Source organism: Hyaena hyaena, unplaced genomic scaffold (genome assembly GCF_003009895.1).
Source record: "Hyaena hyaena isolate Hyena2069 unplaced genomic scaffold, ASM300989v1 scaffold_20, whole genome shotgun sequence".
Lineage (NCBI taxonomy): Eukaryota > Metazoa > Chordata > Mammalia > Carnivora > Hyaenidae > Hyaena > Hyaena hyaena.
Genome location: NW_024080652.1, coordinates 4,679,322 through 4,707,036, shown reverse-complemented (window position 1 = coordinate 4,707,036; position 27,715 = coordinate 4,679,322). Strand labels below are relative to the sequence as shown.

At 49.0% G+C, this 27,715-nt stretch overlaps 1 protein-coding gene and 1 long non-coding RNA gene across 3 annotated transcripts in view; one reads left to right on the top strand and one right to left on the bottom strand.

The window, feature by feature from the left end:
* Nucleotides 1-23,186, bottom strand: part of DAGLB (diacylglycerol lipase beta) — a 37,753-nt gene extending 14,567 nt beyond the window's left edge. Inside the window, exons 1-11 of one of the 2 annotated variants that reach the window (XM_039226139.1) lie at nucleotides 23,009-23,186; nucleotides 21,162-21,313; nucleotides 13,690-13,861; nucleotides 12,286-12,544; nucleotides 10,522-10,644; nucleotides 9,822-9,949; nucleotides 8,466-8,592; nucleotides 7,629-7,712; nucleotides 6,077-6,154; nucleotides 3,405-3,485; nucleotides 3,183-3,310 (exon numbers count right to left, since the gene is read on the bottom strand). In XM_039226139.1, coding sequence (XP_039082070.1) covers nucleotides 3,183-3,310; nucleotides 3,405-3,485; nucleotides 6,077-6,154; nucleotides 7,629-7,712; nucleotides 8,466-8,592; nucleotides 9,822-9,949; nucleotides 10,522-10,644; nucleotides 12,286-12,544; nucleotides 13,690-13,861; nucleotides 21,162-21,313; nucleotides 23,009-23,103 — 1,427 coding nt within the window. In that variant the 5' untranslated portion in view covers nucleotides 23,104-23,186. The remainder of the gene's footprint in view (nucleotides 1-3,182; nucleotides 3,311-3,404; nucleotides 3,486-6,076; nucleotides 6,155-7,628; nucleotides 7,713-8,465; nucleotides 8,593-9,821; nucleotides 9,950-10,521; nucleotides 10,645-12,285; nucleotides 12,545-13,689; nucleotides 13,862-21,161; nucleotides 21,314-23,008) is intronic. The other variant, XM_039226140.1, reaches the window with a different exon arrangement.
* A 137-nt stretch (nucleotides 23,187-23,323) lies between these two features.
* LOC120228030 lies at nucleotides 23,324-26,753 on the top strand. The gene is made up of 3 exons (XR_005527388.1): nucleotides 23,324-23,391; nucleotides 25,888-26,113; nucleotides 26,720-26,753. It is a non-coding gene; the product is annotated as an uncharacterized LOC120228030 (long non-coding RNA).
* Nucleotides 26,754-27,715: the final 962 nt, after the last annotated feature.

The following is a 27,715-nucleotide window of genomic DNA, read 5'->3' as shown; positions in this document are numbered from 1 at the left end:
GCTTAGGTCATGATCTCGCGGTTCGTGGGTTCGAGCCCCGCATCGGGCTCTGTGCTGACTGCCAGCTCAGAGCCTGGAGCCTGTTTCAGTCTGTGACTCCCTCTCTCTCTGACCCTCCCCTGCTCACGCTCTCTCTCTCTCTCTCCTAGAAATAAATAAAACATTTAAAAAAAATAATTCAGAAAGTGAAGCAGTACCTGCGAAGCACAATAAAACGAGGTTATCTGTTTGTATACAGAAATCTGCTGTTTCTACAAACCAGTAACGAACTATCAGAAAGAAAAATAAGCAGCAATCTGACTTGGAATTGCACCCCAAAAAAATGTGAATAAATTTAACCAAGCAGGTCAAAGATGTGTACACTGGACACCGTAAGACCCTGATGAAAGAAGCTGAAGACACAAGTAAATGGGAAGATTTCCATGCTCACAGCCTGGAAGAACGAAATACTGTCAAAATATCCACACTACCCAAAGCAATTTAGAGTTGGCTCAATCCCTATCAAACTTCCAATGGCATTTTTCACAGAAATAGACCGAACAATCCTAAAATGTATGTGGAGCCAAAAAAGACCCCAAATAGCCAAAGCAATCTTGAGAAGGAAGAGCAAAGCCAGAGGTGTCATGATGCCTGATTTCAAATGATTAATTAAAAAGCTACATTAATCAAAATAGTATGGTACTGGCTAAAAACACACATACACCCCCAAAATAAACCCAACTAATTTACAACATAGGAGCCAAGAATATACGATGTGGAAAGAACAGTCTCTTCAAGTACCGGGGCTGGGAAAACTGAAGCCACATGCAGAAGAACGAAACTGGACCCCCATCTAACACCACAACGCTAACCAACTCAAAATGACTGAAGACTTACATAAATATAAGACCTGAAACCATAAAACTCCTAGAAGAAAACAGGCAGTGAGCTCCTGGACACTGGACTTGAAGATGACTTTTTGAATTTGACCCCAAAAACAAAGGCAACAAAAACAAAAATAAACAAGAGGGAACACATCCAACTGAAAAGTGTCTGCACAACAAAAGGGAACGACCAACAAGACAAAAAGGCGACCTACAGAATGGAGGAAAACATCTGCAAATCTTATCTCTGATAAGGGGTTGATACCCAAAATATATAAAGAATTCACACAAAAAAAACAGTAAGATTAAAAACTGGACAGAGGAACTTAAGACATTTTTTTTAATCAATACTCTGGTGTTTTTGTTTTTATTTTTGAAGGGGAGGACACCAGTGAGTGAGAGGCAGAGAGAGGAGAGAGAGAAAGTGGGGCTCACCCAAAATGGGACTCAAACTTATGAACCATTAGATCACAACCTGAGCTGAAGTTAGATGCTTCACTGACTGAGCCACCCAGGCGTCCAATCCTTATTTTTAGTATGTTTATTTTTGAGAGAGAGCGGACATGTGCACAAGTGGGCGGGGGGTGGGGGGTGGGGCAAAGAGAAGGGGAGAGAGAGAGGAATACCAAGCAGGCTCCATGCTCTGAGCACAAAGGCCTGTACGGGCTTGATCTTATAAACCATGAGATCGTGACCTGAGCCAAGATCAAGAGTCGGATGCCTGACTGACACCCTCCTAGGCGCTCCTGAATGGACTTTTTTCCAAAAACAGACATGTATACAACCCAGAGGGACATGAATAAATGCTCAACGTCACTACTCAGGAAAATGCAAATCAAAACCACAATGAGATGTGACCTCACACCTGTCAGAATGGCTAGTATCAAAAACAAAACAACAAAGGTCCCGAAGTGCTGGCGAGGACGTGGAGAAAGGGAACCGTGGTGTCCTGCAGGTGGGAAAGCACACTGGTGCAGCCCCTCTGGAAACAGTACGGAGCCTCCTCAAAAAGTTAACAGTAGAGCTGCCAGGTCAGTGAGCAATTACATTTCTGGGTACATGTCCACAGAAAACAGACACGAAGCTGGAAAGGAGCGGTGCACCCCCATGTTCATCGCAGCATTATTTGTAATAGCCAAGGCATGGGAACTATGTTAAGTGTCCACCAGCACAGGAATGGATAAAACAGTGGCATGTGGGGGTGCCTGGGTGGCTCAGTTAAGCGTCTGACTTCAGTTCAGGTCATGATGTCACAGTTCATGGGTTCAAGCCCCACATCGGGTTCTGTGCTGACAGCTCTGAACCTGAAGTCTGCTTCAGATTCTGTATCTCCCGCTCTCTCTGCCCCTCCCCTGCTCACACTCTGTCTCTCAAAAATAAACATTAAAAAAAAAAAAGTGGCATGTATACACGCACATATACAATGGTCATAAAACACAATGAAATTCTGCCACTTGCAACAACATGGATGGACCTTGAGGTCATTATGCTAAATGCAATCAGCCTGACTTATTTATCTGTATAGATACTGCATGATCTCACTTACATGTAGAATCTTAAAAAAGAAAAAAAAAAATCCCAAAGAGCCAAGCTCACAGACACAGAGCATATAGGCTGGTGCTTGCCAGAGGTGGGGGCTGCAGGGTGGGTGACCCACATGAAGGTGGTCCAAAGGTGCAAAGCCCCAGTTAAAAGTCAGTCACAGGGACCGATAGGGATGGATGTCCAGCACGATGATGACAGTTACTAACACCAGATGGCACATCTGAAAGTTGCTAAGAGAGGGGCACCTGGGTGGCTCAGTCGGTTGAGTGTCCAACTTTGGCTCAGGTCACGATCCTGCAGTTTGTAGGTTCAAGCCCCAGGTTGGGCTCTGTGCTGACAGCTGGGAGCCTGGAGCCTGCTTCGGATTCTGTGTCTCCCTCTTTCTCTGCCCCTCCTCACTCTCGCTCTATCTCTGTTTCTATATCTCTCTCAAAAATAAACATTGAAAGATGCTAAGAGAATAAATCTTAGAAGGTCTCCTCCCAAGGAAAGAAACTCTGTCCTTATGTAAGGACCATTTCGTGACCATTTCACAACCTATTCTGTAGGACGTCTGAACGATGGGAGCTGTGCCTCTGTGTAAAGAGAGAGAGTCTTTGCTCCGTGCCCAGGAGCAGAGCAGAGCTGTGCTAACACAGGCCCGTGAAAGACTGTTTGGTGCCCCTTCAGCCGCACAGCACCTGAAGCACATGGGCCGGGCACGAGAGGCACTGCAAGATGACAGCCACAAGACGGGCCTGGAGCGCATGGCCAGCGCCCGGCAGGGGCGAGTACCTGAGCAGCCCCCTGGGCGGGGAGAAGGCGAAGCATCGGACCTGGGGGTACGAGCTCCTGAGCATGATGGCCAGCAGGGCTGCGGCGCCGGCACCCAGGCTGTGTCCCACCACCACCAGCCGGTACTCCTGTGGGATGAAACCACACCGCGTCACGGTTAAAACAGAGTGAACGGCTGAGGACAGACGATGACGGGAAGGACAGGGGAAAGGAAAAGCTCACCGGTGCGATGCTAAACGCCTGGCTCAGGATCCCATCGTTGACAAGGCGCTGGTACACGTATCTGGCGGCCTGAGAAATGCCCTAAAATCGCAGACGAGAGAAGGTGACCTTTGATCATCAGATGAAACAAGTTCCATTGCAAAAGACGACAGGCTTACGCTGTGCACACGTACTTGTGACGGTCTCCCGGAGGCACAGCGGCCACAGCCCCTGCTCCCCCTTGTGTCCTGGCTCCTGAGAGGGAGTCCAGCGTGGGGAGGGGGCTCTATGGGTACTTCGTGAACAAGTGACCACGTGACATGGTAAACACCTGTGCCTGTCAACAGACCTTTCTATGCTTGTTCCGTGTACATGGCATTTTGCTGCAAGCATGTACCACGGTTTACGTCAGCCCAGTCCCGAGGGACTGTCAGATTTAGATTACAATTGACTGATGTTTTAACATGACATTAAAACACAAAGTTCTGAATGAGTAATAGTGACTAAGCATCCAGTTTCGGCCGAGGCAAAACTAAGACTATTGGAAATGAGATCTAGGGAGGTCAGGTTTTAGTTTAATCTCAAAGAAGGAATAAAATACAGCTGTCCTAAGAAACAGGCTTCTGGAAAATGAAGCAGTTTCAGTGGAGGACGAGACGAGGCCGGTGTGGCCCGTCTGTGTGCGGCCAGCCTTCTAATGGGACCCGCAGGGAGAAATCCTGTGTTAAGACGGGAGACGTGTGGGTGCCCCCTGAGCTACTGCAATGGCGGAGCTCTGTGGGGAAGGCTGGCCCTGGCCTCACACGACAGAGACCCGGTTCGGGACAGGCAGAGCCCACCGTGACCTGGCCATGAGCGCAGCTGGCCAGAAGTCTCTGGCCTGTGTCACACACATGGAAGGCTGGGATGGTGCACAGCTGCACAGCTTTGAACTCTGATGACTTCGGCCTAGTAGAGCCCAGCCCTGTAGGAGTGAAGGTTGAGCACAGCAGTCGGGGCCCCTATGGAGCATGAGTGGCCACCTTCCTGGCCCGAGGGAGGAACGTTTCTGGAGGGAATGGGGCCAGGCTCAGGGCAGATCTTGTGGCCGCACAAAGCCCTGCCCTACAGGTAGATCCTAAGACCAGAGCCACTAGCCAGCCCACTGAACGGTGTCCTATGGGTGGCCAGTGGCCATGTCTCTGTGATGAAGTTTAACTTTGTTCTTCGCATGCGTCCACCAGGTAACCCGGACTCATGTGGCTCCAGGGGACAGTCACTTCCCTGGACCGTCAAGCTTCTGACTGGGGGCAGGGGGACAAACCCTCCAATCTGACCCTGCAAACTACCCAGGCAGGACACTGTGGCTCAATCAGCTCCATTTGGCCCTGACAGATGTTCTTATAAAAATTAAGCATTTTATTTAAAAAACAATTACTAGAGAAGTGATACAGGTTTTGGTTAAAAAATCCACAAGCGCACAAAAACAGCACAGGTGCACGGCCCTCCACCCCGACAGCCTGGCCCCGGCGGCAGCCGCTGCGATCACTGCCGCTGCGATCACTGGGACCAGTCACCCCCCCATGTGACAACACCCGCCTTGGCCACCCCATGAGTTATCGAGGAAACGTGAATCCAAACCGCAGGGAGACACCGCTTGGCGCCACTGGGATGGCGGTCACCAAAGCCACAGAAGACACAGGTCGACGAGGACGTGGGGGATGGGAGCCCTCACATGCTGTGTGTGGGGTGCCAACTGGTGCAGCTGGGCTGGAAAACGGTTTGGTGGCTCCTCAAACAGTGAAACCCGGCAAACAGCACAAGACACAGCAGCCCGACTCCGGGCAGAGTCCCCACAGAGGGGACAGAAAGGGCTCCAATGGCGGCCCGCACGGCCAAGGCCACGGTGCTTGCAAAGGCCAGCGTGTCCGTCAGCGGACAGACAGACAAACCAAAGTGGTCTGTGCACACAGCAGAGCATCTCTCAGCTGCTGAGCGGGGCCTGCTGAAAGGACAGTGTGTTCTGGATGACGAGGGAGCTTGGGTTTGGACGGTGGTAGTGGGGACACGGCCTTTGGAATGTAGCTGCCGCCAGTGACGTGTACGCTTACACATGCTTTACGTGATAAATACAATGTTACATCATTAAAACTGTTAAAAAAAAAAAAAAAAAAAACACCACGTCTGCTCTAGGCCCTCTGTGTCCCTGGATGAGGAGGCCGCAGCCCCAGGCCACCGGCATGGCACTAGTGAAATGAGAACTCGTGTGTTGTGTCTGCACAGGAACCCTGCGGGCGACAGGAAAGGGTTGCAGGCGTCTGCCCCTCGGGGGCTCCCACGCGGGAGGCTCACGTGCACTGGATGCTGCTTGTACTCAACTTCCCCACGACAATGTAGGACTTTCATCAAGGAAGAAGAACATTCGATTGGGGGGGTCAAATGCCAAATGACACATTCTAACAACTGTCTGGCCTCTGGCAAGTCACTCGATGGCTCAGAACCTGATCCTTTCTCTTAAAGAAACAGAGGCAACCTCGTAGGGCTGTCGAGAGAATCTGCACTGAAAGGGTGGAGAGCACTGTCTGCACAGCACCTGGCACAGAGGTGCTATCTGCTGTACGGTCAACACTCATGGGACAGAGTCAGAAAAATCCTGACCCTTCTGAACTTCTCCTTAACGGATCATGCCCCAACACAAACCCCAGGGCTTATACCTTGTGCGCCGAACACTCTTGCACCCCGCACTCCAAGTTCAGGCTCTCGCTCTCCGCTGACAGGTCTGTGAGGATGTCCTACAGAGGGCACATTGGAAGAGGCAGTTGGATGAGCTGTGAGTCGAGGCTGGAGGGGGCAGGCCCCCCCGCAGGACGGCAGAACGGGACCGTCTCCTTGGTCAGACTGAGGACCGAACCTGACACCCGAACTCTGGAGGGAAACCCAGGTGGCCAGGAAGCTCCTAAGGGACCCACGGCAGGCAGGGGGCTGTGGGACGCTTCTAAGACACACCTTCTGCCTAACTAAGTACCCTCTGTACACCTCTTCTAGGTCCCCACAAAGCAGAGCCCTGTACCTGGGTTTTGAACAAAGCATGGTTCCTGTCCTCAGGGGGCTATCAACAGCTCACAGAAACCTAAGGGAGGGTAAGGGATGCACTGGGGCAGGGGGCTTCCTGGAGGTGGCGCCTGAGCCAGAGACTAAAGGAAAAACCTGCTTTCAGGAAGCAGAGGTGGGTGACCCCAGGTGAAGGGGCCACAGGACCCAGCGCAGATACACCCTGCAGAGCCCGAGAGGTCTCTACAGCACGCCGAGCGTGGGGCGCAAAGTGGAAAGGCAGGTGGGCTAAGGTCACAAAGTACCAATGGAACTGTGATATGACACATAAATTTTTGTATTAAAAAGCAATGGGGGGGGCGAGGGAGATTCTGAGAAGGAGTGGGAACATCAGACCCACATTCTCAGAAGAGTCCTCTGTGGACAGTATCAGGACTGACTGGGAAGATGAGGGACAGGGACAGGGACCCAGGTAGAAAAGTGCTTCCCAGCCTGGAAAGGGGGACGGGGGCACAATTAGGGCCACAGCACTGTGCAGAGACATGGCCAGAGAGAGCCGGGCAGGAAGGCAGGACAGAAACTGAGTGCGGCTTCTCTGTTTCTAGAGGGGCTAGCTGGGGGCTGCTGCGGAATTACTAGAAATGGGGGCCCACACAGAGTGCGGGTCTGGAGGAGGCGAGGTGTCCGTGGAGTCCGGACAGCACCCCCAGGTGCATCCCTGCCCTGCAGAAGGCTAAGGCCTTGCTACACTTTCTGGGGTGACAGGGAAGTGGGAATCAGGAAATGAGACTGAGGAGCAGCCAAGAACAGACCAAAAAGCATGACATGGAAACAGAGAGAAGAAAGCCACCCAGTATCTCCACGGGGCAGCGAGGGCAGGGACGGGCAGGCCAGGAGAGGTCTCACTGGACTGGAGACAGATAAGCAGCCATCCCCAGGGCACCCACATGCTGAGTACCAGGAGGGGACCGGCAGACGCCTCTGTAGCAACTTCTTGAGGGGGGCCCCAACCCCGCTGGTCTGTTTCTGACGCTTCTCAGTGAAAAGCAAACGACCTCCCTGGTTTTTCCAAGGGGAGTGTTTCACGACTGGGATCTGCTTCTGTCCCAGGTCCTCTGATGCCTGCTGCCCTGCCTGACGCTGCCTTACCCTCAGCTCCTGGCACCCGCAGCTGGCCACTGCCCCCCCACCCCCCTCCGTCCCGGGGCTCCTTACCTGAAGAGACATGGTTCCTCTCACGGCCACCACGACAGACTCCTTCCTGTGGTCCAGAGCCACTATAAAGGGAAGCTCATAGACCTGAGGGTGAGGGAGAGAGGCCTGAAGTCCCAAGGGAAAGAATGTGCAGATACAGAGTCAGGCCGTCCCTGTTGCTAACGGTTCCGCAGCCCCAATTGCTAAGTGCTGCTCGCCATCTTTCAACAGAAGGCCGGCTACGTGCAGACACAGCGCGAGGGTGCCCGGGGGCTCAGCAGGTTAAGTGACTGATTCTTGGTTTCAGCTGAGGTCATGATCTCATGGTTCATGAGTTCAAGCCCCTGCTTGGGATTCTCCCTCTCTCTCTGTCTCTGCCTGCTCACATGCGCGCTTTCTCTCTCAAAATAAATAATAAACTTAAGCAAAAAACACAAAAAGTAGTACAGTATCTCTGTGAAGACTTCTGGCTCCATCTGATGTTAAGCCCATGTGGGCTCACAACCCCTTGAAACAGCACACAAAGAGTGTATGCCCGTGCACATTTCTCTGGGGAAAATAATCTGTAGAGGCATCTGGGTGGCTCAGCCGGTTAAGTGTCCGAATTCAGCTCAGGTCTCGATCTCACAGTTCATGCATACAAGCCCTATGTCGGGCTCTTGTGCTGACAGCCAGCTCAGAGCCTGGAGCCTGCTTCAGATTCTGTGTCTCCCTCTCTTTTTGACCCTCCCCCGCTTCCACTCTGTCTCTCTCAAAAGTAAATAAACATAAATTTTTTTTTTTTAAATCTGTAACTTCTGTCAGAATCTCAGAGGACTCCAGGACCCCAAAGAAGTTCAGCAGCACGGTCACACCTACCTTGTCATGAAAGCTTATGTGAATGAAGTCCCTGTACTGCAGCCCTGTTGTCTGCAGGATGGAGCCAAAATGACAGCTGAGCTGATCACCTCCAACCAAGTCATATTCTGCTGTCCTGGTTCTACAACTAAAAACACGGGCAAAGCTGTTACTGCGCCAACCTCAGCCACTCTCCAAGAAACATCGATTCCCACTGTCCCATCTTCCCAAAAACACCAAGGACTAAAGTTTACAATTTTCAGGACTTACTCTGGCGAACATATAATGGCCTTTAAAAGACTGCTATATTCCTGTGCATATTTCTTACTATAGTTTTCATTTCTGGAGTCATATCCACGTTTCACATAAACAAAAAATCAATATTGAGAATGGGAGAGACTCGGAACACCTGGGTGGCTCAGTTGGTTAAGCGTCCGAATTCAGCTCAGGTCACGATCTCGCAGTTCGTGGGTTCGAGCCCCACATCAGGCTCTGTGCTGACAGCTCAGAACCTGGAGCCTGCTTCTGATTTTGTGTCTCCCTCTCTCTCTGCCCCTCCTCCACTTGTGCTCTGTCTCTTAAAAATAAATAAAAACATTAAAAAATTTTTTTAAATAAAAAATGGGAGACTCTAAAATCTCCAGTAATGGGACAAGCTGATACGATGTACTTCTAAGGGCACAATGTCCCTCACAGACATTCCTGCCAACAATGTGTAACTGAACTCTAATTAGGAAGAAACCGTCAGACAAATGCAAACTGAGGGCCACTCTAACAAAATACCTAGACTGTCTTTTCCAAACTGTCAAGATCAGGAAAGCGGAAAAATGACTGAGGAATGGTTCCAAAACAGAACAAGACTAGGGATGCACGACAACCAAGTGCGGTGAATAGTCTTGAACTGCAGGAAACACTGTTATAAAGGATACTATCGTGCCAACTGCAAAACTGCGAATACAGAAAATAAAGGAATTTACTGCTTGATGATAACCTTCTCTCTCTCTGCCCCTCACCCTGCCTGTACTCTCTCTAAAATTAAAAATAAAGAGAGAGAGGGACAAGAGGAGGGAGGGAAACAGAGAAATGCAGGCTGAAGGAATCACAGAGAAGGGGCATGCTGTCTGCACTAACCTCCCAGCGAGTCAGGAAGAAGCTATGTATTTATAGTAACAGGGCACACTTGACCAAAATGAGTCACCACTGGTGGCCCCTGGATAAAGGATATACGGGAGTTCTCAGTGCTGCTCTTGCAGTTTTGAAATATTTCACAACAGCGAGTGTTTTGAAAGGGGAAACTGGATTATTTTTAGAAAATAAAGTACAGACTCGATAGCAAGTGACGAGCAGAAGACGGGGGCCTCGAACTAGTCCACCTACCAGTCACCACCGATCTTGCACAGTCCTGTGAAGGGGTTTCGGTAAATGTACAGGGGCCACCCGTAGGCAGCGGCTGCAAACTGCATGTAATGATGGCAATTTTCTAACTCTGCATCTAAATCAGCTTCCTGTAAGAGAAGAAAAAAAGCTTTTTGTTTCAGGGAACCCCTATGGACAAGACCAACTCATCAAGGTCATAAACTTGAACTCCCAGTCCTGAGTCTTCCCTTCCTGCAACAAAGGGGCTGTGAAGACCTGGACAGCTGGATGAGGTGCAGAGAAATATGTACACCTACGTGCGAACTCCTATTTCAGAAGCATAAACACCCATGGCAGGAAAACTCGTCAAGCAAAGCTGACCCGTTTCCATCCCCAGACGCATAGAGCAGTCACACCCAGGGAGAACCAAGCCCCATCCCAGAATTTTTGCCATGTAGATTTCAACAGCCACATTCCTAAAAGAGAATGTTTTCAAACTACAACGGACGGTAAGCAGCCAGGAATGGGCTCCCTGTCCCTGAACTCCAGGTGAGGAGATGCCTTACCTGACAGATGACAAACCACAACTAGCAGAAGCCACAACTCAGGATCCAAGGCAGCCACTCCTGAAATTGTTGCTAGCCAGGGTTTTTTGTTGTTTTTTGAAGATATATAAATAGGCATAAGTGTCAAAACTTAAAAGTCAACAGAGCGGGCTCACCTGGGGGAGCCCCGGGGAATGGGTGACGACCTCGTCAGGCTCCTGGCTGTTCCTGATACTGTCCTGCTGCTGATGGAGAAGGGTGAGGCCTGCTGCAATGTCGCTGGGCACCAGGTCTGTGTCCTGGGTGAAAACAGTGGCTTGTCATAAAACCTAGCAGACATGGCCCGAGTTCCTCAAAACCAGTTTTACAAAGTTCACACGCGCACACACACAGTTCTGTGTAAACAGGTATCTTAAGAAGTATTTTCCTTTCAAGACTTCTACATGTGAGCTTAATGTGTTTTTCTATCCTACCCTCAGACAAATCCACTGGAGAACATACAAATGTGGCTGAGCTCTTTATTTCAAATTTCACTTTAAGTGAGTGAACTACTTAATGGACTTCATATCTTTTGTAAAGCTGGGGAGCAAATGGATAAATAAATTTACCATCTTTGCTAGGAATGGCCAATTTCAGGCCAAATCTAGATGCTTGCTCAAGATGCTGTGGTTTTGCTGAAAGAGTCCCTGGCAGAGATTGAGACCAAACTCACACGCACCGGCTACTGCCAGCCCCTGGGACAGGCCCGCGCCTGGACAGCAATGGAGCGAGCCTCCTGTCCCTGCCTTTCCCCTCCTCCTTTTGGCAGGGCATGGAGCAGGCAGGAGTCCTCAGCTGCCTCCGGCACGTCCAGTCCAAAAGGAGCAGGGACTGGCCACTGGGTCCCTGAGCCCCCAGCTCTACCTATGATGCAGGTGAAGGCACCCACCGAGAACGATTCTCTTCCTTCTTCCAACTTTTTTTAATGTCTATTTTTGAGAGACAGAGAGAGAGAGATTGAGAGAATGCACATGTGAGAGTGCACACAAGTGTGGGAGAGGGGCGGAGAGAGGGGGACAGAGGATCCGAAGCAGGCTCTGCACTGACTGCAGAGCCCCTCACGGGGCTCGAACTCACAGACTGTGAGATCACGACCTGAGCCAAAGTTGGAGGCTCAACCAACTGAGCCACCCAGGCATGCCCCCTTCTTCCAAGTATCTTAAGACTACACTGAGGCACTTCTTTGGATTAGTTTAGGGAGACCCTTCTCCAGTGTCTACACAGAGGCTGCTGCTGCCGCCTGGTGTCGGCCCACGGGGCCCGCCCTGGACACTGCTGACTCAGACGCTGCAGGAAAGGGACCAGCAGTCACTCGGGATGCCAAGAGCACTCCCGTCCCTTACTTGGACTCAATACTGAACACGACAGTTTACTAGAGGACATTACAGGAAAGCACTCGATGTGAAAGAAAACCAAGTATTTCCAAATCACTGAAGAAACCGGTCTAGAGTGAGGACACCTTCCCACTGCAAGGACATATTCGGCCATGCCGTAACGTGGCACGCAGGTCTGACGCCACCCTGGATGCAAGGCACCACCTAGCCCTGGCACCCGCGGCACACTGGATGGAGGACAGAGGATGCAGACAGCTGGCGAATCACCCCCAAAACATGTAAGGTTCCATTATTTAGCTCCTTAAAAACTAACCCAATCCCTTCACGGTGTAACAAACCAGCGGCAACGCCAGGATGCGCTGACCGAGGACATGGGGTCCACATACACAGGGCCCGGGTTAACACATCGAGACCGAGTCTTTCCCCCCACCCCCCACCCCCCGCCCCGACCACACATCTGCAAGAGCTATTTCACATCAACAGGGGGTGGGCTCCAAACACAGAGGGCTCGTTCCCAGAGGAGACATTTACTCGGGAGAGGAGACGACGCGGACCCCTTCAGCTTACTGAAAAGTAGGTTGAGAAAAGCTCTGCCGTACTCGAAAAAGCAACCCGAGTATGGTCGTCTTTCCCGATGCAGCAGCACAGCAACTTGACCCTGGTCTCCCACACGCTGGCAGCTGCCGTCCTGAGGCCGTTAAGTAGCTGGCTCGACTCGGGACTATCCAGGTGGCCGGGGCCAGCGGAAGAGTATGGGGCCATCTTCCCCCCCAGCGGGTCAAAGACGATGATAATGGTAACCACAGTGGAGACGATGATGATCCAGCTGCAAAGCATGGAGAGAAGGTGTTAACCGTGGGCCCCACATCCAGATGCACCAGCCACCCTCCCCCCCCCGCAGGGCTCGGCATTTGTATCTGTACAGCTGAGGCTCTAGTTGCCAGGGAAGGTGCAGATCTCCCAGAACCAGGCTGAGGTGAGCGACTGGTTCTTTCTAAGTTCTTCATGCACCCGTGGGCTGACCCAGGCCCCACAAAAATCAGAGCCTTAAAAGTAAAGACCACAAAGGGGGCGCCTGGGTGGCTCAGTTTGGCTGAGCGCTGGACTCTTGATTTCGGCTCAGGTCATGGTATCATGGCTCAGGACATGCTTGAGATTCTCTCTCCCTCTGCCCCTCCCTGGCCTGCAGCTCGTGCACGCATGCACGCGCTCTCATGCGCTCGCTCTCTCTCTCCTCTTTCTCAAAAAAAAAAAAAAAAAAGGAAGGCCACCAAAGAGAAAGGAGGCATCTAGTAGCTAGACCTGCAGCCTGGGCATGGAAGCACCTGGATCCTGCTTTCCATGGGCCACTCAGCACGACCCGGACTCCTCCGTTCTCAGGGTTCTTCCCAGTAAAACCCAGAGAACTCTGCCACGTCGCAGGACACCCCAACAGGCCTTTCATTCACATGTGTGAGCATGTCTAGACAGTGCACTACGCACCAGCACCATGGCTCACAGAAGCGCATGCCACCAGAAGACACGACCCTGCGAGGGGACTCTGTTGCCACTGCTCAGGTGGCGAGCAAAGTCACCTTTTCCTGATCTGTAACAGGAAAGGTATTAACTGGATCAGTTCTAAGACTGTGAGCCTGCCTCCCGGGCAGAGCCCCTTTCGCAATTCCTGACACTGCGTTTCTCCTCCTCCTGCCTTTAGTTTTTGCCCTTCTTGGGTTTTCCTCCTTCTCACAACAGAGGGGATGAAATGCAGAAAAATGCGAACCAGCAAGAAACGAAATGACATCAATAAATGCATAATGAAAGATGAATTATTTCTCATACATAAACAAACGTCTCCCAGTGTTTATGATCTACTCCTAACAAGCTGAGGCAGCCCCCGTGCCCCTGGGCTGTCTGCAGGTACTCAGAAAGGTCTGTGGACTCACAGCTCACCTGAGACGGGCAACTGAGAGAGAAGACGGAAGGCCTCACCTGACAATGACGGTGGCAATGATGCCGTTCACAACGGTCCTGTCGCACTGAATGTCATCTGTTATCCAGGCAGCCCCCAGCGAAGCCCAGACCATCTCTGGCAGAAAGAGCGCCAGGCGGATATAAAGCAGCTTAGGCATAGACTTCCGGGGACCAGGATTACAAATGGTTCCTGAAATACAGAAGATCTCGATCTGGTCACCTGCTTCCTCAGAGACTCCTGCCCGCAAAATCAGCAGAGCGTCTATTAGCTCGGTGCACGCACGCAGCACCCTCTACCTGGAACTGGTCCTCAAGGCCTAAGACTGAGAGTAAGTGACCAATGAGGGGTAGAAACATGACAAAAAGCCTCAGGGTCACTCCCAAGACTTCACTAGGGTTTAAAGACAGGTCAGGATTCTAACTGGGGCGACCATATAATCATGATCCAAACTGGATATTGCTGAGAGAGGAGGAGCTGTTCATAATTATGCTGGGATCCCAGGCCATCAGAGACACACGGTCACCAAGTTCTAGCAGCCACGAGAATGCATCCACCATCCACTTGAGACCTATGGCATTCAGGTACCATGTGACACAAGTCACGCCCCATAATGTGTAGTCCACATGACTCTGAAACTGCCATCCCATTGTACAGATGGCTGAGAGAGCCTGGTAACTACTTTCTAAAACATAACCCAGGTCTGTGTGGTCCCGGCTCTGTCTCACTAATGACCTCGCTTTCGGGAAGTGAACAATTCTGATGCATGAGATCACATGAAGAGGCCTGACATTCAAACGCAGCCTTTTTATACAAAACAAACTCAATTATCAAGAGGGGCCTGGGTACTTCAATTCCTGGCGTAAAACATCAACTCTCTCCCTTTGGGAAAAAGTTGTGATAAAATAATAATTTAAGCAACATAAAAAAAAAAATAAATACCTTTTAGGTTTCAAAAATGACCTTCCATTAAAGTGGATTACTCAGAGTCACATTTTAAAACGTTAGACACTATCAGGCCCCATTTTTGGCACAAAAACAAAAAAGAAGGTAAGCAAAACACCACTGTCTCTTGCTGAGGGACAGAATGCAGGCATATGAAGAATCAGTACTCTGTTTGGAGCCCGCTACTAACGACAGCCGATCATCCACAGAACAGGAAAGGCTCTATGGACTCACACACGGGACTCACTGGAGGGCGGCAGCTCCAAATAAGGGGATGAATTCCCCAAGAGCACAGGGGTCTGAGACTCCAACATCCTGATACTATGTGAGTGAAATAAATACGTAAATAAGGAAGCATAAAATGGAGTTCTGATCAAGATTCCAAACAGAAATCAATATACAGGAAAAAAAAAAATTAAAAAAAAAAAACTCCTTTAATATAGTCATTCCTGCCTACAAGACCATTTTTATTTACATCCAGATTTTCCTCTCAAGGCAAGGGGTCTCCAGGGCAGACCTGGCTGCTGCAGGGCCCCAGGCGGAGGTCGCTGCCTGACAGTCAGCAAGCAGAACTTCATCCCTGAATGTGGTGTCCTCGGCACAGCCCTGGTCTTCATCAGGCAGAACCATTTATGTAAAAACCACAAATGGCAGGCTTGGGTGACAGAATCTTTGGCTCAACACCTTCAGACACTGCAGAAATCTTCTCCAGCGCAAGATGAGCAACAAGCTCACATATAAATGTAGTGGAGGTGCAAGGCTATGTCCCACAGTCAGGGTCAAGCACAGTGAATGACAGACCCTGGAGGGGAGGGTGTTCTTCCATCAAAACATGGCTGTCATGAGGCTAGAACTTCCCCAGTCAAACCCCTACATGGTAGCAACAGCAGGATTTCATCAGAGAGGTTCTCAAATCAAAACTAGAAACTACCACAATGTCAGATTCTTCCCAGCTATGCTACACAGATGACCAGGAAATAGGGGATAGGAAGATACAGAGGCATCAGTCATCTGGGTAAAGATGAGCTCCACTGGTTCCAAATGTGTCCTCTGCAACTTGGGGCGTTTCTTTTATAGAGTAATATCAGCCAAAAGCTACATAAACACTGTCATTCAGCACAAGTGACAGATTATGGAGATCCCTTACAGAACAAAAGGGGCAAGAGAAATTACCCATGTATCAAGAGTAAAATTAACCAACGTGTTACTACAAAATATAACTAAGGTGTGCCTGGGTGGCTGACTCAGTTAGGCATCTGACTCTTGATTTCAGCCCAGGTCTCGGACTCAGGGTCATGAGTTCAGGCCCCATACTGGGCTCTATGCTGGGTGTGACACCTACTTAAAAAAAATAAAAATAGAGGCGCCTGGGTGGCTCAGTCAGTTGGGACTCTGACTTTGGTTCAGGTCGTGATCTCGTGGTTCACAGGTTCGAGCCCTGCATCAGGCTCTGTGCTGACAGCTCAGAGCCTGGAGCCTGCTTTGGATTCTGTGTCTCCCTCTGTCTCTGCCCCTTCCCTGCTCATGCTCTGTCTCTCTCTCAAAACAATGAACAAACATATTTATTTATTAAAAAAAAAATTTTTAATGTTTTATTTATTTCTGAGAGAGAAAGAGAAAAAGAGACAGCGTGAGCGGGGGGTGGTCAGAGAGAGAAGACGACACAGAATCTGAAACAGCCTCCAGGCTCTGAGATAGCTGTCAGCACAGAGCCCGATGCGGGGCTCAAACCCACGAACTGTGAGATCATGACCTGAGCCGAAGTCGGACACTTAACCGACTGAGCCACCCAGGTGCCCCGAGCAAACATTTTTAAAAAATAAATAATTTACATATGTATACAAAACTTACAATTTATAGAAATCTCATCAATTTTGTGCAGGTAATGCACCTAAAGGGTAAAAAGTTCAAACAGTTCAAGTAGGTACAGAGCCTCTGTACCCTACCCAGCCTTTTGGTTCCCTTTGCTTCAGAAAAAGGTAGCAACCTACATACAAGGTTCTGTACCTCAGTATTGGAAATCACACCGTATCTGTCCACAAAGCAGTCCTCATCCTTTATAACTCAGGCAAGGGCCTAAACCATGGTGTGGTGACAGGCACGGGTTTGTTCTGATCTTTCATCCCTAAAACAGCACCGCAATGAACATCCCTCTGAGGACATCTTTTTGTTTCCCCCAAATTTTCATTTACATTCTAGCCAGTTAACACACGGTGCAATATTGGTTTCAGAAGTAGAATTTAGTGATTTGTCACTCACACAGAACACCCAGTGCTCATCACGAGTGCCCTCCTTAGTACTGCCCCCCCCCCCCCATCAACCTGTTTGTTTTCTGTTAAGAGTTTCTTACGGCTTGTTTCTCTCTCTTTTTTTCCCCTTCCTATATGTTCACCTGTTTTGTTTTTTCACCTACAAGGACTTGTTTGCACACATGCAAGTATATACGAGAATACTGACTGATATGCAAATAGTGTACACTTACCAAATCTGGCTTCCAATGTACAGTCACCAACAGAACGGGCTGATTACTTCTGCACAGCCTCACCAGCTCAATGTATTATGTAGGTGACTTTTTGTTATTGTGACTGAGGCTGAACATTTTCAATACATGTAAAAGGCATTTATATTTGCTATTTATGACCTCTGCTCATTTTTCTGAGTCAGTCTTTTTCTTATTTATTATAGTAGGACCCTAATTTATGAAAAAGATTGGCTCTATGTCTCATATGTTCCAATGTTTTTTTTCCACTTCATTTTTTTTTAACTTTATGGTACTTTTATGAAGTTTACATATTTTTAAAATATTTATTTATATATTTCAGGGGGAGGTGCATGTGTGCAAACATGCAAGCAAGTAGAAGAGACGCAGAGGGAGAGAGAATCCCAGGCAGGCTCCATGCTGTCAGCACAGAGCCCAACATGGGGCTCGATCCCATGAACTGGGAGATCATGACCTGAGCCAAATCAAGAGTTGGACACTTAACTGACTAAGCCTCTCCAGGTGCCCTTAAGTATACAATATTAATTATTTGTAACAAATTAGCAATTACACTAACAGGCTTTATAAAATACTGTTTTTAGTTCGGTTGTGGTATCTCCAGCCACAAGTAACAGAAGGTTTAAAAACAGGAAGGGCCTTGGGGCGCCTGGGTGGCTTAGTCGGTTAAGCGTCCAACTTTCGCTTAGGTCATGATCTCGCAGTTCGTGGGTTCGGGCCCCGCGTCGGGCTCTGTGCTGACAGCCAGCGCAGAGCCTGGTGCCTGTTTCAGTCTGTGACTCCCTCTCTCTCTGACCCTCCCCTGCTCACGCTGTCTCTCTCTCTCTCTCCCCCCTAGGAAATAAATAAAACATTAAAAAACAAAAAAAAAGATGTGCTCTCTTAGCAACAGATCAATAAAAACAGGAAGGGCCTGTCCTGCCTTCAGGGACTGGAAGTGCAGAACCAAGACAGGTGTCACCGGCGCTCCTGCTTCTCACGGCTCCGCCCTCCTTTGTACATCAGCTCCTCCTAGGCTGGGAGCGGGCACATAGCAGGAATTCATTGGCTTACCCATACACAGGATCACCCAGAACGAAAACTGTTCCTTCTGGGTCTTTCCCACAGGAGCAAGGAAAGACTTCTCCAGAACTTTCCAGAAAACTCCTGAATTTCACTGGCTCAAATTGGGTCACATGTCCATTGGCTCATTCATGAGAATCATTCCTGAGCTGGGTGGAAAGTGAGATTCTCTGACACACACACTTCCTATGTGAGGGATGGGGGATGTCCTGGATAAAGCTGGGTCCTGTCTGGAAGAGGCTGCTGCATAGGTGACCTCCCTATCACACACGCAGCCGGCACATAACAGAAAACACATGCAACCTGCACATAGTGCCTAACATGTACACCGTCATATAATTAAAAAAGGTTTTTTTTAACGTTTATTATTTTCGAGAGAGAGAGAAATGGAGAGCAAGCAGGCGAGGGGCAGAGAGAGAGAGGGAGACACAGAATCCAAAGCAGGCTCCAGGCTCTGAGCTGTCAGCACAGAGCCCAACACGGGGCTTGAACCCACGAACCATGAGGTCGTGCATGACCTGAACCGAAGTCGGAGGACGCTCAACTGAGCCACCCAGGCGCTCCTACCTGTCCTATATTTTCTGAGTCCTGACCATGAATGTGAGATGGTGCAGGCATGAAGCAAGTGATTAGGAAGAGCCTCAGTATATGGCCATCCATCGCAGGGCGTGAAAGTGCCCTGATACCACCAAACATATTTGAAGACAAATATTTAAGGGGAAAAAAGCCAAATTACTGCTTTAAATCTGAACCTCCTGCTATAGCTGTACACGTGGGTCTCCTAACCAGAATAGGACATGAACAGAAAGGGCAAAGAAATGAGGTGATGCTATGGGCACCTGGGTGGCTCAATCGGTTGAGTTTCCAACTTTGGCTCAGGTCATGATCTCACAGTTCATGGGTTTGAGCCCCACGTTGGGCCCTGTGCTGACAGCTTGGAGTCTGGAGCCTGCTTTGGATGCTGTGTGTGTGTGTCTCTCTCTCTCAAAAATAAATAATAAACATTAAAAATTTTTTCAATAATTTAAAATAAAAAATAACCAAATATAATAAATAATAATGTAATTGAAACAATGCCATAGCTGAAGTAACACCAACCTAAATACCTCAACTTTCAGAAATTCTGATTTCATTAAAACACTGTTTAGTGGGAGTGCCTGGGTGGCTCAGTCAGTTAAGCATCCAACTTCGGCTCAGGTCATGATCTCACGGTTCGTGGGTTTGAGCCCCATGTCGGGCTCTGTGCTGACAACTAGCTCAGAGCCAGGAGCCTGTTTCAGATTCTGTATCTCCCTCTCTCTCTGACCCTCTGCTGCTCATACTGTCTCCTCTCAAAAATAAATAAAACATTAAAAAAAAAAATTTATAAACACACACACACACACACACACACACTCTTTAGTGCCGGGGTGCCCAGCTGGCTCAGTCAGGAGAACAAACGGCTGCTGAGCCCCGGGTCATGAGTTCAAGCTCCACGTTGGGGGTAGAGTTTACTTCAAACAAAAACAAAAACAAAAGCACCTCTACCCTGCAGGGAATGACACAGACCACAAAACTGGGACCCTTTTCATGCATTCATGTTTCCTAGGGCCATGCAGAAATACACAGAGCTCATTCCTATACTTTTCTCTAGAAAGTGGACACAAGCCACACTATGTGGTCATCCAAACCCTATAGTCTTCCTCATGAAACACTTGGCCACTGAGTTACCACCATCTTTTAAGTTTCAGCTGGTCATTCCAAACCACCAAGATCGTGATACTGCCCCCCGGGTTTACCACCATCATCTTGAGTGTGTAAGCATGCCTCCCACAGCCCCATTCAAGCAACGATGAAATGCACTGGGTGGACAGCAGCACGCCATACAGCCCTGCCTTTGACTGATACTTCCTAATGCACCACACTGCTCAGCCCATCCTGTGAGCCTGAGCAGTCATGTAGGGAAGGTTCCCAACATTTTTGGAGAAGAGACTACTAAAAACTGTAACACGTAAGGGAAGGTTCCCAACATTTTTGGAGAAGAGACTACTAAAAACTGTAACACGTACAAAAGAATTATCATTTAAGCAAAAAATTTTTAATGTTTATTTTTGAGAGAGAGATAGAGAGACAGAGACAGAGCAGGGGAGGGTCAGAGAGACAAGGAGACACAGAATCCGAAGCAGGCTCCAGGCTCTGAGCTGTCAGCACAGAGCCCGACATGGGGCTCAAATCCACCGACCGTGAGATCATGACCTGAGCCGCAGTCAGACACTTAACCGACTGAGCACCCAGGTGCCCCACTCTAGGCATATTTTAAATTAATCAGGGCAAATTTCAGTGGAACATGTGGAGAAATGGAAACTCTTTCTAAACTGAAAGAAAGATGGTGCAGCTGCTTGGAAAACAGTCTGGCAGCTCCTCAGGTTAGACACAGTGTGACCACATGATCTAGCAATTCCACCCTAGGTACACCCAAGAGACACGAAAACCTCTGTGTATCAAAAACATGCAACTGAATGTTCATAGCGGCATTATTTATAACAGCCCCAAAGTGTCAAATAACCCCAAATGTCCAACTGACAAATGTTTAAGTAAAATCTGGCATGCACATTCAATGCAATTAATCTTCCTCAGCCATAAAATTAAGTGCTGACAATCTAAAACATGAATCAACCTAAACATGCTAAGTTCAGAGACAGACCCAACAGCCACATAGTGGACGATTCTAGTTATATGATCCAGAATGGCCAAACGTACAGACAGAAAGCAGAGAAGAGGGTGGCTAGGGCAGAGAAAATCTGGAAAAATGAGGAGTGATCACTAATGGGTACAGGATTTCTTTCTGGGGTGGTAAGAATGTTCTAAAACTGTGGCGACAGCGAACAGACTAGAAATCATGGACCCCCACACTTTAAATGGGTGAACTGTATGTACGGTGTGTGAATTAGATCTCAATCAAGCTGTTAAAAAAAGGACAGAGAGCAAATAGAAGAGGCTACCCTTTACCTTTCATGCTGACACATACGATGGCTGACAGGGTACATATAATAACTGCTAGAAGAACGAGGAGGACAATCATGTAACTGCTGAGCAGGGCCCCGCCGGCACAGTCCAGCTTGCCTCTGTGCAGGAGGTACAAAGTCAAAATGCCAATCCACCTGCCGAGAGACAGGGAGGGTCAGAAATGGAATCCAAGGAACCACTTTGTAAAACATTACAGAAAGAAAGAAAATGAGTTAATATTTAAAAAAATTTTTTAAGATAATTAAAAATAAAATTTTTTACAAGAGTTAATGTTTCCCCAAAACAAGGTGAAAATCTGCTTTGGACCAAAATTTCCTTCGATGAAAGATGGAAAAAAAATAATAAAAGATCTACTAATTAAAAAGTATGACTTTAAAAAAAATTAGTTTTGTACTTTCTGTGCCTACGTGATACCTCTTATTCTATGCCTGCGATAATTCATAAGAGGCATTTAATGCCACACACGAGCAAACAGAAAACGAACTATTGAAAAACAGCAACCCCATCATGACTCAAAAAGACGCAGCTGTAGGGGCACCTGGGTGGCTCAGTCGGTTGAGCATCTGACTCTTGGTTTCAGCTTAGGTCATGATCTTATGGTTCAGGAGTTCAAGCCCCAGGTCGGGCTCCAAGCTGGCAGTGCAGAGCTGGCTTGGGATTCTCTCTCTGCCTTCCCCCCCCCCCCCAATAAATTAATGAAAAAAAGAAGTATGCAACTGTAAACCAACAAAGTACATGCTTGCTAAATTATTAACAAGATAGTGTTTACACCTGTGGATGAACAAGAACTTGACACATTGTAATCTGCTGTGTGTGGTACAAAACCAGCAGGCAAGAAGCAAGTTATGCAAAGATGGTCTACAGTGAACACCGATAAGCTTGAAAGACCAAGCACTGAGACTCTGAGATTCTGTAATTCAATGCAGAACAACGACTAAGACAACCCCAAACAAGGCAAAGTAACAGCGACTGGTCCCGAGATGTATTTCAGCAAAGGGCAGAGCACCTGCTGGCAAGAACGCTGTATTAAGGATTCCAGCCCAGAGGTGGAACTGGATGAGATAAACATCTTACACTTTTGTCAGTTTTGCGTGATTAGGACTCTGGGTATGGAAATAATAATGGGAAGTGATCTGAGAGACGCCTGGCTCTAGAAAATATGAAACTATTACGAAGCCACTTCCAACATTGCGTGTTCTTATATTCCTTTCCTCTCAAGAACGTGTTTGTAAAAAACAGGGGTGCTGTTTTATTCCCTGTTCAGACCGTCTGGAAACATCTCAGGAGGCCAATTCCACTTTCCACACTTGGAAAGACACGAGGGTATATATTTCCCGAGCCTGACTGCGCCTCAAGACATGGAACTCGGCCACAGCCCGCCCAGGAACGGCGGCCAGGCTATTTTCCATCTTTCCTTTGACGGAACAAAAGATGCTCTGCGTTTCCAGGCCGAGCGCGTAATGATCCAAGGGCTGCTCCCCGGCTCCAGGAAGAGGATCCGGAGGTCACGTCCTTTGGTCGGCAACGACGTTCTGGAGGCTCCCAGGGCCAGGCGTCGGCGACGCACGCGACGGGCGCCAGCGCCACGGGACCCACCTGGGTGCCCCCGGGCGCGCCCTACCTGCTCCGGCCTCAGTGTGCCCTCCGTGAAATGGGTAGAGCGGCAGCACCCACGTCCTCGGGCCACCGGTGGGGAGGCCCAGACACGGGAACGTGGGGCCCGCGTCGGTGCGCACAAACTCGGCGACACGGCCGCTGCTCCCGGACACGCTCCCTGCGCGCCCCGGCCGCCCGGTCGCCCGCCAGCCCGCACAGCCCGCCGCCCTTACCACACCACTCGCAAGGACAGCTCGAAGAACCCCGGGAAGACCAGGTCGTCGCTGGCGATGGCCCAGCGCCGACCGAAGAGCACCATCCCGGGCATGGCGGAGGCCCTGCTGCCCCGCCTCGGGCCAGCACTCCTCGCGCCGGTGGCCACTAGAAGCCCCGCGCCCTCCGGAACCAACGCCAAACTGACGGCGACTCGGCGCAGGCGCGCACGAAGGCCCGGCCCGGCCCGGCGCACGCGCACTGAAGTTTCTCAGAGCCGGCGGGGGGGGGGGGAAGGAACCCTCCGCGCCTGCGCAGATACGCTGACTGGGAGGACTGGGCAGTTTCAATGCTGTTCTTGTATGGGACTAAAGTCCGTTCTGGTAACAGTCCCCTTTTGTAGGTAAGGACTTTTCGGGCCCGGAGGAATTGCCTTTCCCCCGAGATCCACGGCTGTTAATGGCTGATCTGGGGCTCATCCCAGGACCGTGGGCCTCGAGGCGTGTGACGAAGTTCACCATCGATGCTTCCTGCGGTCAGGAGTGCCGCTTTAGGACGCCTCTGTGTTCCGGGTCTGAAGCCGCTCGGGGCTCCTGGCTGGGGTGTGGGGGGAATAGCCTGACCCACGCCCCTCTACCGCTAGCAGGCCGTCGCCTAGTGGCGTGGGTTCTGAGCACTTAGCACCTCCACTCTCCTCCACCCTGGTCTGAGCCTCCTTTGCCTTATGCCTGGTCCGATCTTCCCACCGTGCCCCCTCATTCTGCTATTCCTCCCCGCCCCGTGACAAGGTATTTCCCCTGAAGCAGCCTTGCAAGGCTGCACTTTGTACGTAAAATTGACTCCAGCTCCCTCTGGAAAGGTTTTTCCCTGGTAGTCACACATCAGAAGTCTGTCAGTGCGTGATTGTGTCTCCCTGGGTTTGGGTTACCATTCTCTCTCTCCATCACCGCACTGCCGCCTTCCCCACCCCCAAATACATCAACCTCATTTTCGCCCCAGGGCTTTTACATTCTCTGTGTCCTTCGCCAGGGATGCTCCTCCCCAGGTATTTCCATCTGTCTCTGTTCATTCAGGCCTCAGCTCCAGTGTCCGTCTCAAAGACGCCTTCCCTGGCCACCTTAGCTAAACAGCACACTCAACCTGTTTCCATTCCCTTACTCTGCTTTAGTTTTTCTCCTAATACTTAATTGCTCCCCTACACTGCTCCACATTTGTTACCTCTCTCCTCCCACCTTAGAGTGTAAATTGCATGAGGAATTTACCTTGTCCATCTTGTTCACTGCTGTGCAGGTAATAATAGATCGCATTACAGGCACTTATTAAATAATTGATGAATGAACTCATTAAATGTCAAGATTTTCTAAGTCTGAAGTTCCTCGGGGTCTTCTAAAGGGCAGAATTTCAGGGTTAAAAATAAAATTGAAATTTTAATTATGCTTGTGGAAATCATCAGGGAATTGTAAATGGGGATGTTACAAGGTTTCTACAGAAAAGAAAACTATTCATTATAAAATAAGTATTTCTTGAGTACTTGTAGCCAGTAACTTAATCAGAGAGGTCAAGGAAGACTTCCCTGAGGAAGGTACTAAAACGAGACTGGAGGAAGGATAGAGGGAGATTCAGAAGTTAGAGGCTTTTGTCTATGATCCAAATGATCCAAATATTCTCAAATGTAATAGTTCCCTTTTGAAAACAGGATTTGTAAAGCTTAGGAGTAAGATTATTCTTCTACATAAGCCTTCGTTAGTAAAGATAAAATGCTGTCAACTTAATGTTAAGATCAATAACAATGCACAAAACTATAATTTCAGAGGCAGTATATATATTAAAAAACGTATTTTGAATAGTTCTAGTCTCTGCATTTGTCCTGCCATTTCTGTATAACATTCCATTGGTTGAATTAGAGCTTTTTTTTTTTTTTAAGTTTATTTTGAGAGAGACAGAAAGCACAAGAGAGGGAAGGGGGAGGAGGAGAGGGATAGAGAGAATCCCAAGTAGGCTCCACAAAGTCAGCGGGGCAGAGCCTGATGCGGGGCTCGAAATCACAAACTGTGAGATCATGACCTGAGCCAAAGTCAGACACTTAACCTACTTAGCCACCCAGGTGCCCCGAATTAGAGCTATTTAAAAACATTAACTTAGAGGGGGGCCTGCCTGGATGGCTCAGTCAGTTGAGCGTCCGACTTCGGCTCAGATCATGATCTCACCGTTAGTGCGTTTGAGCCGCGCATCGGGTTCTGTGCCGGTAGCTAGCTCAGAGCTTGGAGCTGGTTTCAGACTCTGTCTCCCTCTCTCTCTGCCCCTCCCCCACTCGTGCTGTCTCGGTCTCAAAAATAAACAAACTAAAAAAAAAAAACACATTAACTTGGAGAAACTGTGATCTTTACTCTTTCATGTTTACAAATCAGTTGATTCATTTCCTCCACTATTTCTCCCTTTAGGACTTAATTTTCTTTCATAAGAGTAAATCCCTGTCCTGAGTAAAACTAATATCCTTGCATTTAATCTATGTCAGATGGGGATCGGGCAATGTTAGCCAGGAATTTGGACACTTGTTTTTCTGAGGGTTCTTTACAGCCCTGAATCTTCAATTCTCAGAATTCAAAGTTAACAAGAGACCTTTTTAGTTTCAGGGCACACCCCGGTTTCCTATTACACAACTATTAATTGTCTTAGAACCCCCCCCTTATTAGAGGAGTAAATGCATTCCGTATTTCTATTCTGTCTTGACAACAGAGTCAAGTGTAGTGTAGCACTTGCCTAGAGACTCTCACCGTTTAAGTGCTCAAGGCGAACCTAGGAGTGGAGACCTGGAATATTACAGTATTATTAAAAAAGTATCCCTGTCGTTTTAAAAGATTAGTGCTATATTATGCTGTGACTTGCTTTAAAATTGCAGGGCTAAGAGGGAACTGTTTCAGAGGAGAAATGCCCACAGCACCTACACGAGACGCTGCACTGCAAAGGCTAACTCAGCGGTGAAGGTTGAGTACCGAGCAGGGTGGGCTCCTTGCTAATTCCACATTCAGTCACTAGAGGGCGAAGCACACAGGCGAAAGAAAAGCCCACCTGGAGCCCCAATCCAATCAGCCTTCATTAGACGTCACTCAGGTGTTTTGGGGAAGGTACTGAAGAGTGAAGGTCTACAGGTGCACTGTGCTCCCCACAAGGGCAAAATTGACCCATGTTCTCAAATAGGCCACAGAAACCCCTGCCGGAAGTGACTGATTTCTAGCCAGCTTGCAAGGAAGCCGTCCCAAACTCAGCACAAAGGGAGGGGGGCAGGAGGTCACAGAGGTGCCGAACACTTAATGTGTGTGCATCAAGTTCTGTTTTGAGCTTCACCAACATGGGCTCATTCACACGTCACCAAAATCCTGCGGGCAAGAGTGTCTGCAGGTAAAGGAGGGAGATGGAGGCTCATGTTAAATCCAGGGTCACAGAGCTAGAGTGTGAGCAGCTCATCCCAAAGCTTGTGATTTTCTTACCCAGGGTTCGCACTAACCACTCATGATTTCTTTCTTCTTTCTTTCGTTTATTTATTTGGGGGGTGGAGGGGTAGAGAGAGAGAGAGAATTCCAAATCCCAAGCAGGCTCCACACTATCAACGCAGGACCCAACCAGAGGCCCAGTTTCACAAACCGTAATTTATGACCTGAGCCGAAATCAGCTTGGATGCTTAACCGACTGAGCCACCCAAGCGCCCCAACCACTCTTTTTTTTTCTTTAAGTTTATTTATTTAGAGAAAAAGCAAGAGATCACAGAAGGGGCAGAGAGAAGGAGAAAGAGAGAACCCCAAGCAGACTCTGCACCACCAGTGTGGAGCCCAAGGTAGGCCTCGAACCCACAAGCCTTTAGATCATACCCTGAGCCAAAGTTGGAAGCTTACCCGATTGAGCCGCCCAGGTGCCCCTCACTTGTGATTTCTGTTGCAAGGAAATCTTTACTTGGCCTTTCCAGGAAGTCTTCCAACCTCGTGATATCTTTGGAAAAGCTGGACTGGATCTTCTCCCAAGGCCTTCCACCTGCAACCTTCCTACTCCCCCCACCTTCTCTCTACCTACTCCCCTCTTGGCCAGACTGTAAGGAAGCAGGAACATTACTCTGATACTGTGGCTGAACTGGACGGGGACTGGATTAGTGTCTGCACGCAGCCAAGAGAGCCTGCAGCTTTTCACAGAATTCTCACTTAAGGGGCAAATCTGCTAACTTTGCTGGATTTCTCCTCATGCTTTCATTAAAAAAAAAAAAGGCACACAAATAAAACAGCTGGATAAAAAATATAATTACCTGATAACCTTTATTGGAGACGTGAAAGGGAATCTAAAACAGTGCTTTATAAGGTGCACCATACAAGGCCTTTGTTTCCTACATGTGCGGGGCCGCCGCCCCAGTCCTGCACCCCCACGCAGCCACCCTGTTTATGAAGATGTCCTCCCTGCTGGCCACAAAATGGTGGTCCCATCTTCGCCAGCTTTATTTTTACATGGGCAGAATGACTAGAGAAGGCGTTGGTACTTCCCAAGCCAGGCGGCCTGCTGAGGTCCCAGATCCTTGTTTTCTGCACTGTGCTCTCCCACAAATGGTCCCAACTCATGTTTGATTTACATGCACAAAGACAGTGTGAGCCTCCCACCCCACCCCCAGTGTGGGCAGCAAGCAGTCTGCTCACTCTGTGGCTATTTCCCACCCTTCCTCCGCGCTCTCAGAATCTTCCAAGGAGGAT